The following is a 14,292-nucleotide window of genomic DNA, read 5'->3' on the forward strand; positions in this document are numbered from 1 at the left end:
CAAGACTAGCCTTTTCGTTCTTTCTTTGTAAATTAAAGATTCAAGTCACTTTAATTAAATTAAGCTTTTAATCACTTTTAGCAAGACTTTCATTCTTAATCTAAGTTTTCCTAACATGCAGCAAACACTGAAAAAGATCCAGATAATGCCAATCACAACTTGAAAGCTGCAGTAAGCTCTCCACATTATCTTCCATTCTTAGGCAACCTGAAATACACGTTTCTGACTGCAGCTGAATAGAGCACTTCACTGCCTTGCCTACAATGGCACCATTTCTTGAATTGGTCCAACTTTACAACAGTGTAAGCTGTAGGAGTAGTGCCAACAAAATGCACTGGCTTGTTTTCTTTTAACTTCCATTAACATTTCATCTAATATTTCTTGTCCGTTTATGTAATTCAGAGAGTCTTGAGAATAAACTGAGAATTGCACATGATAACTGAACAGTATTGGGCAAAAAATTAATGTATTGATGACCTGCAGAACCAGAAAGGCATGAAGATTGATACAGACCCTGTAAGAGCCAGGCAGAGAAACATGTTATACTTACTCAAATAAGTGCTTCTGAACAAATTACACATTTCTAGTGTAAGTTACTTATATGCTTTTGAAAACAATCTCAACTAGTTTAAAATGTTTTTTTCAACTGTAGTTGAACAGTATAATGATGTTACTTAAATCCTTTGTTTTTACTGTGTGTTTATGAAGTGAATGACCAAACACGTAAGCAAGTGAGGATGTAACGGCATTTTAAAGGAAATACTGTTTCTAGTGACTAGAACCCCCTACAGAATTTCACTTAACTAAAGCAAACACACAGTGCCCCTTTTTAGGTGAAGAATGTTATATGACGACTGCAGAACAGATGCTACTAATACAGCGTGTGACCACCCTGCCCTGAAATAGAATTACCACCACAAACTTTTTCCAATATTCTGACTCATTTCCAGTAAAGCCTGGATTTATTCAATTCTGATTTATTACACTCAAAACCTGCAAGTTTTCCCTGTGAAAAAAGGCATCTTAATGGCTCTATTACTACAGGGGCTTCTTGAAATAACACTAAGTCAAAGACGAAGACAGTTATATGACTCCAGAATATTTTTTACCGCTCTGCTAACATGATTTTTCTCAGCTTGCCTTACTGAGACAGCAAGAAGAAATATCAGTTGAGGATTTGAAAAGACAGAGATCGTTGTGTAATTAAATACTGTGATCTTGTCAACATCACTTCTGGCTCAATGCCTTCATGCAATTACCTACCCTCTTCTACTGTTGAATCCAGCTGTGTAACTTTGACAGCAAGGCGATCAATTCTGTCTTGAAGGGAATTTGCTCTGATGTAGAAGCTGTTGGCTTCATTAAACAATTCACCAAATATATCTTCAGCATGTTTGCCTGTGTAAGAAAATAGACAGGGAAATCCCCTTGCTGAAGGCTTACAAAACACAAGACAAATGGCTTCAATATCATGAAGTTATAATAAAACACAGTAGCTGTAGGATTATGACAGCACAGTTTGTCATTCAGCAAAATTTTGGGCACAGACTTGTACAAAAATCTCAAAATATACCATAAATTCTGTCTGAAGTCTGTTCTGGATGTGCTGGTTAGTCTTCCATATAAAAACAGGGAAGCTTTCGAATTTTAATCCTTATGTAGCTGAACTACTGCCAAGTGACACACAACTGATCATTAAAACCTGCCTCTGTGATGACAATAAAGGCCTAAAGTTACAGCTATCCATGAAAGCTTCTGAAGTCAATTTTGAAGTCTAAAATCTTTCAATCCATAGTGATTAAGATTTAATTATGAGCACAAGCATTAAGACAGACTGGAACAGATAAAAACCAAAATCCTCATGCAAGGCAGCCCACTTACCTTTACCAATGCTCACTGCATACATGTTACTGTCACTGGAGTCATTCAAGAGACTAAGAGGGCACTGACCATATTTACCCATGGCCAGCCTGACTTGATATACCACAAAAAGAGGGCCTACAGCCTTTTCAGCCACTGTATTATCTCAATCACTGTGAGTAGATAGCCCAGATCAAAACTGCAGCCTCAGGCCCTGGCCTTAAAGGGCTATGGTGGACAGAAGTGCTTCGTGATAAACTTAACCCCCTCTTGATCACAGATCCCTGTGTTTGCCTAATCCCTTCCCAGATGTCCCACCTCCCAGATTACTAGGCATCCTCATCAGTAGTATGACTCTTCTTCTGCCTCAGTATAAACCTCTCTGGTTCAGAATCCCCAGTTTAACACCTCTCCTGCCCCAGAACTTCTACAAATTTCAGATTACAAGCAAATTCATTGCTCCTGCTCATTCAGCTGACAGCACCACACGTGTCTCAGTCCCTCCTACCCAGATACTGCTGCTTCCATTAAGACCTCCCCTTCCACGATTTCTACAGCCAACAGCCCCCTGGAGACAACCACACTCTTAATTCTCCATGCAAAAAGGAAAATCCTGCCTCCTACATTTAACCATGCTTTTTAAACAGAAAATATATTTTAAAACACCACTTCTGAATTAAATTCATCTTGTTATGACCTATATCAAGAGGAGTCTGAACAGCAGAAATGGAGGGGAAAATAAAACTCGTCTAATAGTTGGAACAATATGGCATATGCATTAACCATCTAAATGACAGCAACTTCCAAAAGAACGGCAATTATGGACATTTTAAATTAGGTCCTATAACCAACCTTAATATTCTACAAATGAAAGTACAGATGTAATGAAAATTTCAGCCAAGATCCCATCCTGTGAACATCTGGAGACCATGATTCAAAGTAAAAAATAGCCACACGTAGGAAGTAAACAGGATCCACCCCTTTCTTTGATCATTTACTTGGGGGGAAGAGAACACCAACACTACTGCCAAAACAGTATCTGAAAGCACTGTTTGTGAATTACAAATTAAAAAAAAAATATATATATATTAATTTGATTACTGTGCTTTGAATGGAGGACTTCACCTCAATAGATTTCTTCACTAAACATAAAATCAGCCAATATCTAACCCAAAATGTTAGATATTTTGGTGTATCCAAGCTCTGCTTCATACATCTGTGGAAGGTATTGGATAGGCAAGTTGTGCTCCCTACCTGCTCCTCATCTGTAGGAGTCTCAAAACCACAGAACAGTTAGGGTTGAAAATCATCTAATCTAATTCCCTGCCTAAAGCATGGTCAGAGCAGGTTGCACAGGACTGCGCCCAGCTGTGTTCTCAGCACTTCCAAGGACAGAGGCTCCACAACTCCTCTGGGCAATCACTGCCAGTGTCCAACCACCTTCTCACTAAAAGCATTCTCTAAGCGCTTCCCAGTAGCTGGTTGAGATTCAATTATAATCCCCATTTGATTTAGTTGCTGCAAATGAAAAGGTTATCACAAGCTATGGAATAATTAAGCTTTTAAATTCTTCAGCTAAATAAAGCAGGTATTACATTTTACAGCCACCAATATTTAGAGTTCAAAACACCAACATTTTAATGGATGTTAGTTCATGTTAACATATTGAAATCAGCCTGCTGACAGAGGACTACTGCATTCTAGGATTAAACACATCACCTCTAGATAAGTCAAGCAGACAGGTGCTTGTCAGTTATCTTTCAGGAAGCAAAATAAGTCATAAAGTTGATTTGTGGGAACATGCTACTGCTGGTATTGAATTCTCTTTCAAAAAAACAACAAAGCCACTTGCTACTCTAAACCAAGTAAAAGACAGGTTGTCAATCTCCTGTCAGTAAAAACAGTGACATGGTAAAGCAATATCAGACACACTGTTTGGATTAACACAATGCACTAGGTTTTAGAAAGAAAGTAATAAGTCTCTAGTGTTTCCTATCTTACCATCTTTTAAATTGGATTTTTAATAAGACAGAAACAAGTAGATATGAGCATGTACCTTTCAACTTAAAGAGTTGAGTTGTACGACTATAGTGACTGTACTATCAGACAGTCATTTAAAAACATGAGGTGTTTCCCCAGTATATGGGCAACCTAAATACTAATTTAAAAAACCCTAAAAGGAATTACGCAGTCTTTCCTTCTAAGGCTCCCTCCAACCACAGAAAAAGTTCAGGGGAAATACAGTCGTAACACTGCCTCACCAAATCTCCACTCTCAATAGGTTTTAATGTCAATTAATACAAGTGCCGCTTTCTAGCGCTTCCACAGGTCATCTTCATAAGGCTGTATAGATTATATATATGTCTATATATATGTCTATACATACACATGTGTGTATATATATGACATATATATTAGACTGCTCACAAAATAAATTTCCAAGCTCTGTGAGATGCTTCTGGAGATCAGCATTTCACAAATAATTAAAATAACACCTCTACCCAAGTTCTACAGTAATTACATGAAGCATCATCTTGCCACAACAGTTTATGACACCTTTAGCAAAGCCTAGACACCACATGGATTAGTTGATTTTCACATACTGCATAAAAAAGTGTGCATTAACACGTTGAATACATTACCCCAAAGGTATCTCCTGTCAGTCTTCTGTTCTAGCAGAGCATTTTGACTGCTAAGTCAAACAACGGTGTTGGCTTGTCTGAAGACCAGAAACCAAACTGTGTTGATCACTTTGGCTAGTTTCCTTTCACACAGTTGAGTCTAGAAGGTACAGCTTTCCTTTGCATTCCTTGTGCCACAGCACAAGTACATGGAAGAACACATTCAAGTTAATAGAAAGATTTACAGTGCATTAAGAGGGTACCAATTTTTCACACCGCGAAGATGTGTTGCCAAAGAAAAAAGGTAGAACAGTGTTATCACACGGCATTCAGGTGTCAGTTCTACAGGACACTGGAAGAAAGATGACACTAGGGCCACGCCAAAGGGTCCTAGGTGAGGACCGAAACATCCACAGAACTAGCTGGTGTTTTGTAAACTGAAATTCATCCAGAACATAACTATTTCATCACAACATGGAGCAGAAGACAGATCCTACCCACCCATTTGTAGCTGGATTAATTACCATTAGAATCACACTTCCTCCTTCCCCCACATCCCCTTCTTTTAAATAAGCAAAAGCAGTAGGTTGCTACTGACCGCGTCTTGATTCTTACCTGCCTCCTCATAGTACCTCCCTCCAGCACCATACCTAATGTCACAAAAGCTAACTTCCCAACTCAGTCTGATTTACCAGGGGTAAAGAGCAGAGTGACACAAAGCTGGATGCAGTAAGCTGAAGCCTGCATGCAAACTAGTGAAACAGAGCCAATGGCCCGTCCACCCAAGAAAACCCAAGAAACCCACCCAAGAAAAAAAGGCGGCCAGTTCATGGACATTGCTTTGTGTGAAGCAAAGTCTCCCAAGTCCCCACAGATCACAAGTCCTCTGTTTTACATTGTGCAGCAAAAATGTTTGCTATCACTTGCACATGGGACAAAGAAAGTAGCTCTGCACCCATGTACTGGTGGTTTATACCTGCAGAAGTAAGATTTCGGCCTGACAGGTGGTATCTGAATGAAGGGGAAAGCTATATATACGAAAACACAAAATAATTGAAGACTCACAGAAAGGAAAGAAGTGGTAATACAACTTGAAACACAGTATGTTAATGTACACACTGAAATCGAATTAAGAAAAGTTCAATAAAGGAGTTTTTAAATACTTCGCTTTTGATGACAATCAGATGTAATTTATTATTTCTTTCCCAAACTCAGGAAGAAAACCACAGTACAACAGATCCCTGTTGTAGAGAGCAGCTTTTTTTCCCCCACACTGTCTGGAGTCCTGCAGCCATCAGACCAAAATCCACTGCCAAAAGGAAGGGAGGATTTTGTGGAAGCTTTCTTCAAAACCTTTACTCCATGAATGTATTTACTGAGTAAAGCATCATGGCACTCACACGTATGAGCTGAAAATGCTCCCAGGTCTGTTCCTCCCCTCCCCCGCCCCCCCAGTAGATTATGTCCTCCCAAGTAGAGGTGAATCCCCTAGTCAAGCTTTTGCCTTATATAAAGTGCACAGTTTCATACTGAATGCTGCTCACTCTGCCTGTGCTCCAAGCCAGCTGGCTACAAACAAATCTGAATCTGAAGACATAATAGAAAAAAGCACCACTGAGAGCACATTCCCTTTGGATAAGAACTTGTTCATGTCTTCTGAAAAGAGCAGAGGCAGAAGCAAGCCAAATCTGTACGCAACAGCACAGACCTGCCAGCTTTATAATCCACGCTGAACAAACAGCACAACATTAAACACCAGTGTGACTGCAAGACAAACCTGTACTTGCTCTCTGTGCTTCAAGCTGTGGGAACACCAACAGGCTCTGATGCTGTCAGCAGGACATACCATGTTAGCTCCAGCACAGCATTTTTCTATGATCATTTCCTTGCTCCCAGTTGGCTTGAAACACAGGCAAAACAAATGGTGTCTGCAGAAGAAAACCCTCTGCAAACATGACATTTCAGACTGTGGATGAGCCTGGTGGTAGACTTCACTCATTAAATACCATATATTCATCTGTTAAAACAAAGCACACATCACTTATTTGCACAGATCTTTAACTTGACACCAGTGAAGTACTTCAGGGCTCTCTACAGAGACTTCTGATGACCAGAGAAATCCAAAAAAGGAAAATTTCAGGATATGGATTGCATAAGTACCCAGTTCCTCAGCAACAAGCCTAAGAGGATCTGAATATGCAATGTAACAGGCAGATTAGGCCCAAGACCAAATGTGGAGAAATGAAAGCTAGACATTCCTCACAAGTCAGACAAGTGAAAAGTGAATTATCCACACTTTGGCAGTCATTGTACAAAACCAAAGTGTGGTCTTATCAGACATCCTTGAACGCAACTACGGCATTAGCCGTTCTTCTCAATTTTCTGAAGATTAAGGATGTCAGTATTGAGCAACTGCCTGATAAAACTGTAAATGAAACTCAATGACAATACAAATTAGCTATAAATTAACTTTAGACACATAATTGGCAGCTACTGTGCAAGACAGATCAGAGAATCACTTAGAAACTTCTCAGAAAATATCAACTCAATGTTTAGGAGCAACCAAAACTTCTTAAATTCTTAGTGAGCTAATGACAAAACAGAAGTCCGTTTTGATTATGATCCGAAGTCCTCAACACTCCAGCTAGAAACCCCCCAACATACTCTCACTTATATAGCCAAAGCAGAAACAACATGATCAGAAACGGAATAGTTTCTATTCAAAAAGAGTATTAACAGATGAGGACACTCCAACCTGGAAAGGATATCACTCAGAGAACACGATAAAGACTTAATAAAATCACAGATGATGATGGCAATACATGAGATGAAATCACCTGTCATTATTTTTCATAATTCAAGAACCAGAAGATACTAAAAGGAAGAAACAGATCAACTGCTGTTGTGGGACATTCTTGCCAGGGGTCATGAGGATTGCACTTTTTCTTGACCAATCTGAACCCATCTAAGTAATTCTACAGATGATAGGTTCACAAATGCTCATTACACAGGATGATTCAGATGGACCTCCAGCTCAGAAATCCTACATCACTGTCTGCTGGAATGGGGAACATGATGTGTTTTTTGTGCTCTAAGCATAGGCTATTTCCTATCACCACAAATTGAAGACTGAACTTAGTGGGACCCACAGCCCAAGCTCCATGCAGCCTTTCTTACATTCTTAAACCATTTCAGTTTAAAAAGTGAAGGAAACTGATGAAGCAATAATTTCTTTTTTAGGACCAGAATTATCAGCACAAACAACAGCAGCTGATTATTAAACAGGCTCTGAAGAAATCTCTTTTTCATTCATTAAGAAATATTATTCCTCTTGCAAGCGCTCCAGGCATTCTAGAATTGCTGGTTGTGGCATCAACTGCCAAGTGCGCTGTGTAGGCTATATGGAGCTGACATAGTCTGCCTCAACAGTAGCCTATAGGTTTGTTCAGTCAATGTCATTTTGATGTATGTGCTTAATTTAATTTACATGATGTGATCACACACATATATACAGAAAAGGCTTAAGAAGTTCTAGCACATTAAGACAAACTGAAATCTCAATCAAATGTGTCATTTGATTCCAAGAGGCAGAAGAGTTTGCTCATTTCATCCTGTACAACTGAAAACCAAAAATAACTCAAGTGTCAGTCCCATTTCTTGTACCAATTTCTCTCACATTAGAAAAATTCCTGGTTTTCTATGCCATGGTCTTTTCGTTGTTTGCTTTTTTGTTGTTGGTCATGGGGTGGGGAAAAGAGGTGTTTGAGGGTTTTTTTAAACTTATAAATCTTAGAGATTCTTGTATAAAGCCATAAAATAGAAGAGCATAAAAGAAATATACTATAGTACAATATACTAGCAGTATATTGTACTATGTAAGTGGCAATGTCCTCTATCATAATTTTGTTATTTAAAACAAGCCATCTTAAAGCTTTTGTTCAGGTTTTCAGCAGGAGTCAAATACTTGCAGGAAGTTCCAGATACTTACTTAAGCTGCTAAGCTGGCGTATGATAGCAGCAAGGGTGCTATTTGTTACACATTCCAGTTCACTAGTGATTCCCTCTGGCAGAGCTCCTCGGCAGAGATGCCGTGGTTCAATGTTCCTTTTCACCAAAGGCATGGCTCACAACCTAGAATTTAAAGAAAAATATGTATTATATTTACAAAAATGAACTTAAGAACTATGAATTTGTGTAGCACACACTCAGGGTTTTTTCCTACAAAATATACTTCACCTTTCTTCTTTTAAAGCTCTTGCTTCAGCCTTCCTGCTGTAAGATACTGTACAATTCCTACTGAGGCACTGGAGTCATGCACTCAAACCAGAACATAAGAACAATGCAGATAAGCAGAGGATGCAGGCCATGTAGATAACAAACACTTTTCTCCTCAGATTTGGTGTAAGATTTACTGTATACACAGACTGCGCTTCAGTACTGGAATCAATGGACTTGAGTGCAGATTTGCATTCATAAAAACCTGGCAGTGCCCGCAGGAGTGGCAAGAGAGATCACTGGCTGGAACAAGCTGGCTTGCTGCCTTGGTAATCAGGTCACTGATGGACTGTCCATGTATACAGCCCCTGACTACATTAGACACTGACCTACCCTTGCTCTAACAGTTTTCAGTCAAAATGATAAACTCATCTAACAAATAAGGAGAAGAGCCCTGCTGAAATAGGCTGGGTGAGAATAAGGAAGAAGCTGACTTGTGAGGAAGAAGACTGTTATTCAGCACCACCTGTGGAAAACTATCTGAACAAAGTAAAAGCATGTATTGAACAGATTTTGGGAACATGCCAGATGTGGGAAGACACTGATCTGAGAAAACAAAGGTTATCAGAACTGGTTTTCTTGGGGAAATAAAAGAAATTAGGATGGGGTGACAACAAATACCAAAAGAGAACTCAAAGCATCACAAAAGGCACAACAGCACAGAAACACTATCCTGCAGAAAGGAGCTTTGAGAGCAAAGATGACCTTTGTCAGTGCACGCAACTTTTCCCCATCACCTCACACAATGCACTGGGGTTAGTCGGAAGCTGGCTGCACGCTGCCCAGCTAATTGCCTGCTGCCTTTTGAAAACACCTACCACTTCAGCAGGAACATTAATTTAAGTCAGTTTTCCTTCAGCATGTTCTTTCTTGCCTATAAAAGCTAATTTGAAGAAAAAACAGAACTGCAGTTTGAGTTTCTCATTTTCTCATCAATTCATTATGAAATGATCCAATGCGTTTCAAAGCTAGCAAGGGAGAGACAGGCCAAGACATCTCAATTCTTTAAAGACCAGGTTAAAACACAACAGTGCTTAGGGCAGGGGAAAAGCAACTTTCATTTTTGAATGCATTATTTAAATTAGCCTCATTTCAGCACAAAGTTTAATTCCAAAAGGTAAACTGAGCACTGATGAGTAAATATATGCAACAGATTAAGCAATACATTAACTGCTCCTGATCAGAGGAAGAAAAAAAGAAAAAGACAAAAAATAGGCCTACAATTTCAAGTTTGTTCTAATTTAAAACTTTGAACTATCTGAATCAAACACTAACAGACCTATTCAGCTACTAACCCATTTGTAAGTAAAAAAAGCTCTTTACTATGTGTTCTTGCCATTAAAGCACAGCCACCCTTCTATTCACTACACACAACAATTAAATGAACTTAATCTTTCTTAAAGAAAATTCATGAGAAGTAACATGTATTCTGAAAAAAAGAAATTCACCTAGCAGGAGGTTAAACAGACGTAACAAGCCTCTGAATTACAGGCACTTCAGACTCTTAACAGGCTTGGGGTAGTATGTTATCAGGTACAAAAAGGAGTTGGCAAAAGCAGTTCCAAGGCCTTCCACATTCATCTTCCACTTGAAGTCACACTTCAGCCCTGTTTACTAGAAGAAATATCCACTGTGATATTCTGTCACATATTAAGCATATTGGCATTTGGTAAATCATATTAAATTTTATAACATAGAGGATAAATAACTTTCCTTCCACCCCAAAATAAATGGAAAACATAGGGTAAGTAAGTTATTTTCAAAAACTGTATTGGTTCAGAAGATTGGGACCAATCATAGCTGATTATTTTCTTATACATTTTACCAAAGCTAGGCATGCAGCACAACCATCTGTAGGATAAATAGGTCTAGCTCCGCTCCCTGCCAGCTGCATCTGGCACAAGGATCTAGAAAGATGCTATACTACATATATATAACTGGCTGTATGTGACATGTATGAGACATTTTCATCAGGCCAGCAAAATGGGAGCAGGAGTCAAAGGGGAAAGAAGAACACTAAGAGGGCAAGATGCCGTCACTTAACATCTCACTAAATCCACGCGTGCCTCCTTGGACATGGATCAGACACAACGTCTGGCTGGACTGAACTCTGACCGGCGCACAAATGGACACTGATCAAACCCTACAGAAATTAGCAACAGCACAGCTAGCCCTACTCGATTTCCACACACATTCTGAAAGGACAGGACATCAGAAGTTTGAATTAACTTGGATTAGACCATTAAAAATTCACATTAGGCATGCTCCCCCAGTGTTCTCATCTCCCTTTTTCTTCCATTTTTTCCCCCATCATAAAAAGTTGCGTAACTGCCTTTTGTTTTAAAATTAGAAGGCACTTATTCCAGTAGTTATTGCCGCAGAGGCAAGAGGGTTACAGAAACAGATAACTGATGCATTTCTGCTTTTCTTTCCATAATTCCCCTGAAGTTGTGAGAGTATCTCTCCATGTCAGCTCAGACCACCCTCCTCTGGACAACAGCTGTTAAACTGCATGCAAGAAGTTAGACATTGCCTTGGCAAGTCAGGTTTGAAAGAGCAACAAAAAAAGTCAAGTAGAAAGCAGATGTGCAGTCACAAACATGAAAAAGACAAACACAATGTACGATCTTCCCAAAAAACAGCAGAGCATGGCTATTACAACAGACAAGTTGGGTTTTCAAGTATTTGAGAAGCTGGCAAAACCTCAAGGCACCAGCTGTTCCCCAAACCTGCATTTTGCCCTTTTACATCCCCAAAAAAGGGAGATCTAAAAGGGCAAAATGCACTAAAACTATGAACCCGAATTTCATGGGTAAGTTCTCTGTATATTCACTAATACCACAAAACAAATGCCTCTATAGTTGTGAATATTTCCTCATTACATTTTCTCAAAGACATTGTTCAATCCTTTCTTGAAACTCTTAAGAGGCTTCTTCTCATATCCTCCAGTAAAATATAACAAAGCTGACAATTTTTACCATGACAAAGAGCTTTTCATACATCCAACCTAAATTCTCCCTGAACATACTCCATTATTTTCAGGGAGCTTTATCACTTTTCATTGACGAATCCCAATGGATTTCTATGGAGAATTAAAAACAAGACAGACAGAATATGCAGCTTCTCATGAGAAATGCACCATGTGGGATTCCACCCAAAATTAAGCATCTAAATTTGCATGATTACATATGTGAGCTCCATGCCCGTGTCCCCCTTGAGAGCTCAGCAGAAACAAAACACCTAAATCACTGTATATATTGTCAAATAGAAACAAGAATGATACCATGAGCTCAAATATGCGGCACACTCTGCTATGCAACCCATCAAAATGTAGGTGTTTGAACTCGGAACTGATATTCACCTCTTCAAAACCAGAGAAACACTATCAGTTTCCTCACCTCTAGCCCCACAATCAAGTTACACTACTTTCTACTCACACCCTCTCCATGCCTAGGGCATTTTGACTGTCTGCAGACAGTTACATTTTTCCATACCTCATGTCCTAATACTCAGTTCAAAATTTCATCTCCGAATGGCACCCAATTAGGCAATACTACACATTTTCCTGTTCTAGAATTGTAAGTACAGACAGTCTGCAAACACCCCACCTTCAAAATATATGTTATGTGCTAGACAGGAAGAGACGGGAAAGCGGGAAGATGAAAGATCCCAAACACTGATTCAGAGATGCTCTCCATCCCCATTTTTTTTCCAGGGAGTCAGTACAATCAGATTTCCCTGTCCTCCAAAGGACCCTCATCCTTTACTAAAATACACACAAAAAGACTACATGGTTCTTTAATATTAAAGTTATTTATATATTCACTAATATCACAAAACAAACGCCAATTCATTATACAGCCTCAAAAGGCTGGTTCTTTTTGGACGTGTAGAAGGTTGGCTGGGGACAAGTAGGTCCATAAAATATATTTAGGCTGTAAATAAACAAAACCAAAGAGCAACCCATCCCCTGTTGTCCTTTCTCTCATCATTGCTTAATGTCTTGATATCCTTATCTCAAAGGAAGGAAAAGAATACACATGCCTTTAATGCATATCCTTTTCTGTTTTATCTTTGTCCTAAATGACAAAGATTCACAGACCTGATGCCTGTGAACCTTTCTTACTTATCTGTCAATGTCATTTTACTACTTTATCAGTAATGACAAGTTAAAAACATGAACTGAAACTAGCATATATAACCTGGAAATCATTATTTTAAGTTCATGATTCATCTAATGTCATTCATGTGTACTTTTTAAAGCTTGGGGGTTTTTAAACTGGCTTCATTCAAACTAAATCAAAGATCTATATACTGCAAAAGTACACAAAATATTCAGCCATCAGTTATTGCATAACACTGCTTCAATGCCCCAGGATTATTTGATATTTCACAGAATCATAGAATAGTTAGGGTTGGAAAGGACCTTAAGATCAACTAGTTCCAATCCCCCTACCATGGGCAGGGACACCTCACACCAAACTATGTCACCCAAGGCTGTGTCCAACCTGGCCTTGAACACCACCAGGGATGGAGCATTCACAACCTGCCTGGGAAACCCATTTTCCTTGCCTGTCTTACCAACTTATGTATTAGCAACAACGAACTGGCACTGAAATCCCTAAAGCAATTATCTTTCTTTATTAGACAGAGCTCTCATTTTATTGTCTTTTTCAATGAGCTATTTCTGGAGGTTCACCAACTTGGAGGTTGTTTCCTATTTTTATTCGGTTGTGGTTTTGTCTATGCAGAGCTCTTCAGGGCAGATTTTATGGTCCAATGATATTATGAAGGAAACCAAGACATTAAGTGATGACAAGAGAAAGGACAACAGGGGAGGGAATGGTGGCTGGTTTTCTTTATTTACAACCTAAATATGTTTTCTGGACCTACATGTCCCCAGCCAACCCTCCACATCTTCAAAAGCTGCATAAGCACAGCAAGAATTTTGAGTGGGTAGTTACCTCTGCTAACACTGTGGGCCTTCAACATAGAAAGTTTACAGAATTTTAAAAGGTGAACATATTAATTCAGTAATTTCCTCTACAAAGTTAGGAGAGAAAAAAGAAAATGGATCTCCATAGCATCAAACATTTGCAGTTACCTTAAATTTAGCTCTCATCAGAAGTTCACACTAAGTCTAAACAAGCATATGCAAGACGATATTCATGAATGCAGGAAGGAAAAGTCCCGAGAATGATTTAACCTGAAATTAAGTAGCTATTGTTTCCATGAAAGTATGGACTGTAATATAAAAGAGGTTTTAAAATACTATCAGCAATTATGAAGACAAGTCAGAAACCTTATTCTCACTAAAGACTGCTGTATGATCTTTTTTTTGACCTTTGTTCTACAACCCCATCTTTGCAATACCTCTTGACAGAGGTTCAAGCAGTGCATGTGCCATGTTCTAATAGCATTAAATGTCTCATTCTACTGAAGTACTTGTGTCTACAGTTCACCACCTAATACACATGCCTCTATGAACAAGACTGAGGAACCACTTTAAAGTTATTGCTTTAATCTTTTTCTTCCC

The 14,292-nt window shown here is 39.0% G+C and overlaps 1 protein-coding gene across 3 annotated transcripts in view; it reads right to left on the reverse strand.

Moving 5' to 3' along the window:
- Nucleotides 1-14,292, reverse strand: part of WASF3 (WASP family member 3) — a 62,836-nt gene that overhangs the window by 14,620 nt on the left and 33,924 nt on the right. For all 3 annotated transcript variants that reach the window (XM_061457606.1, XM_061457604.1, XM_061457605.1), the window contains 2 exons: nt 8,470-8,612; nt 1,264-1,398 (listed from right to left, as the gene is read on the reverse strand). In XM_061457606.1, the coding sequence (XP_061313590.1) occupies nt 1,264-1,398; nt 8,470-8,602 (268 nt within the window). In that variant the 5' untranslated portion in view covers nt 8,603-8,612. The remainder of the gene's footprint in view (nt 1-1,263; nt 1,399-8,469; nt 8,613-14,292) is intronic.

Source organism: Pezoporus flaviventris, unplaced genomic scaffold (genome assembly GCF_033815535.1).
Source record: "Pezoporus flaviventris isolate CSIRO_AGI_PZ_B2104156 unplaced genomic scaffold, CSIRO_AGI_Pfla_v1 ptg000025l, whole genome shotgun sequence".
Taxonomy (NCBI): Eukaryota; Metazoa; Chordata; class Aves; order Psittaciformes; family Psittacidae; genus Pezoporus; species Pezoporus flaviventris.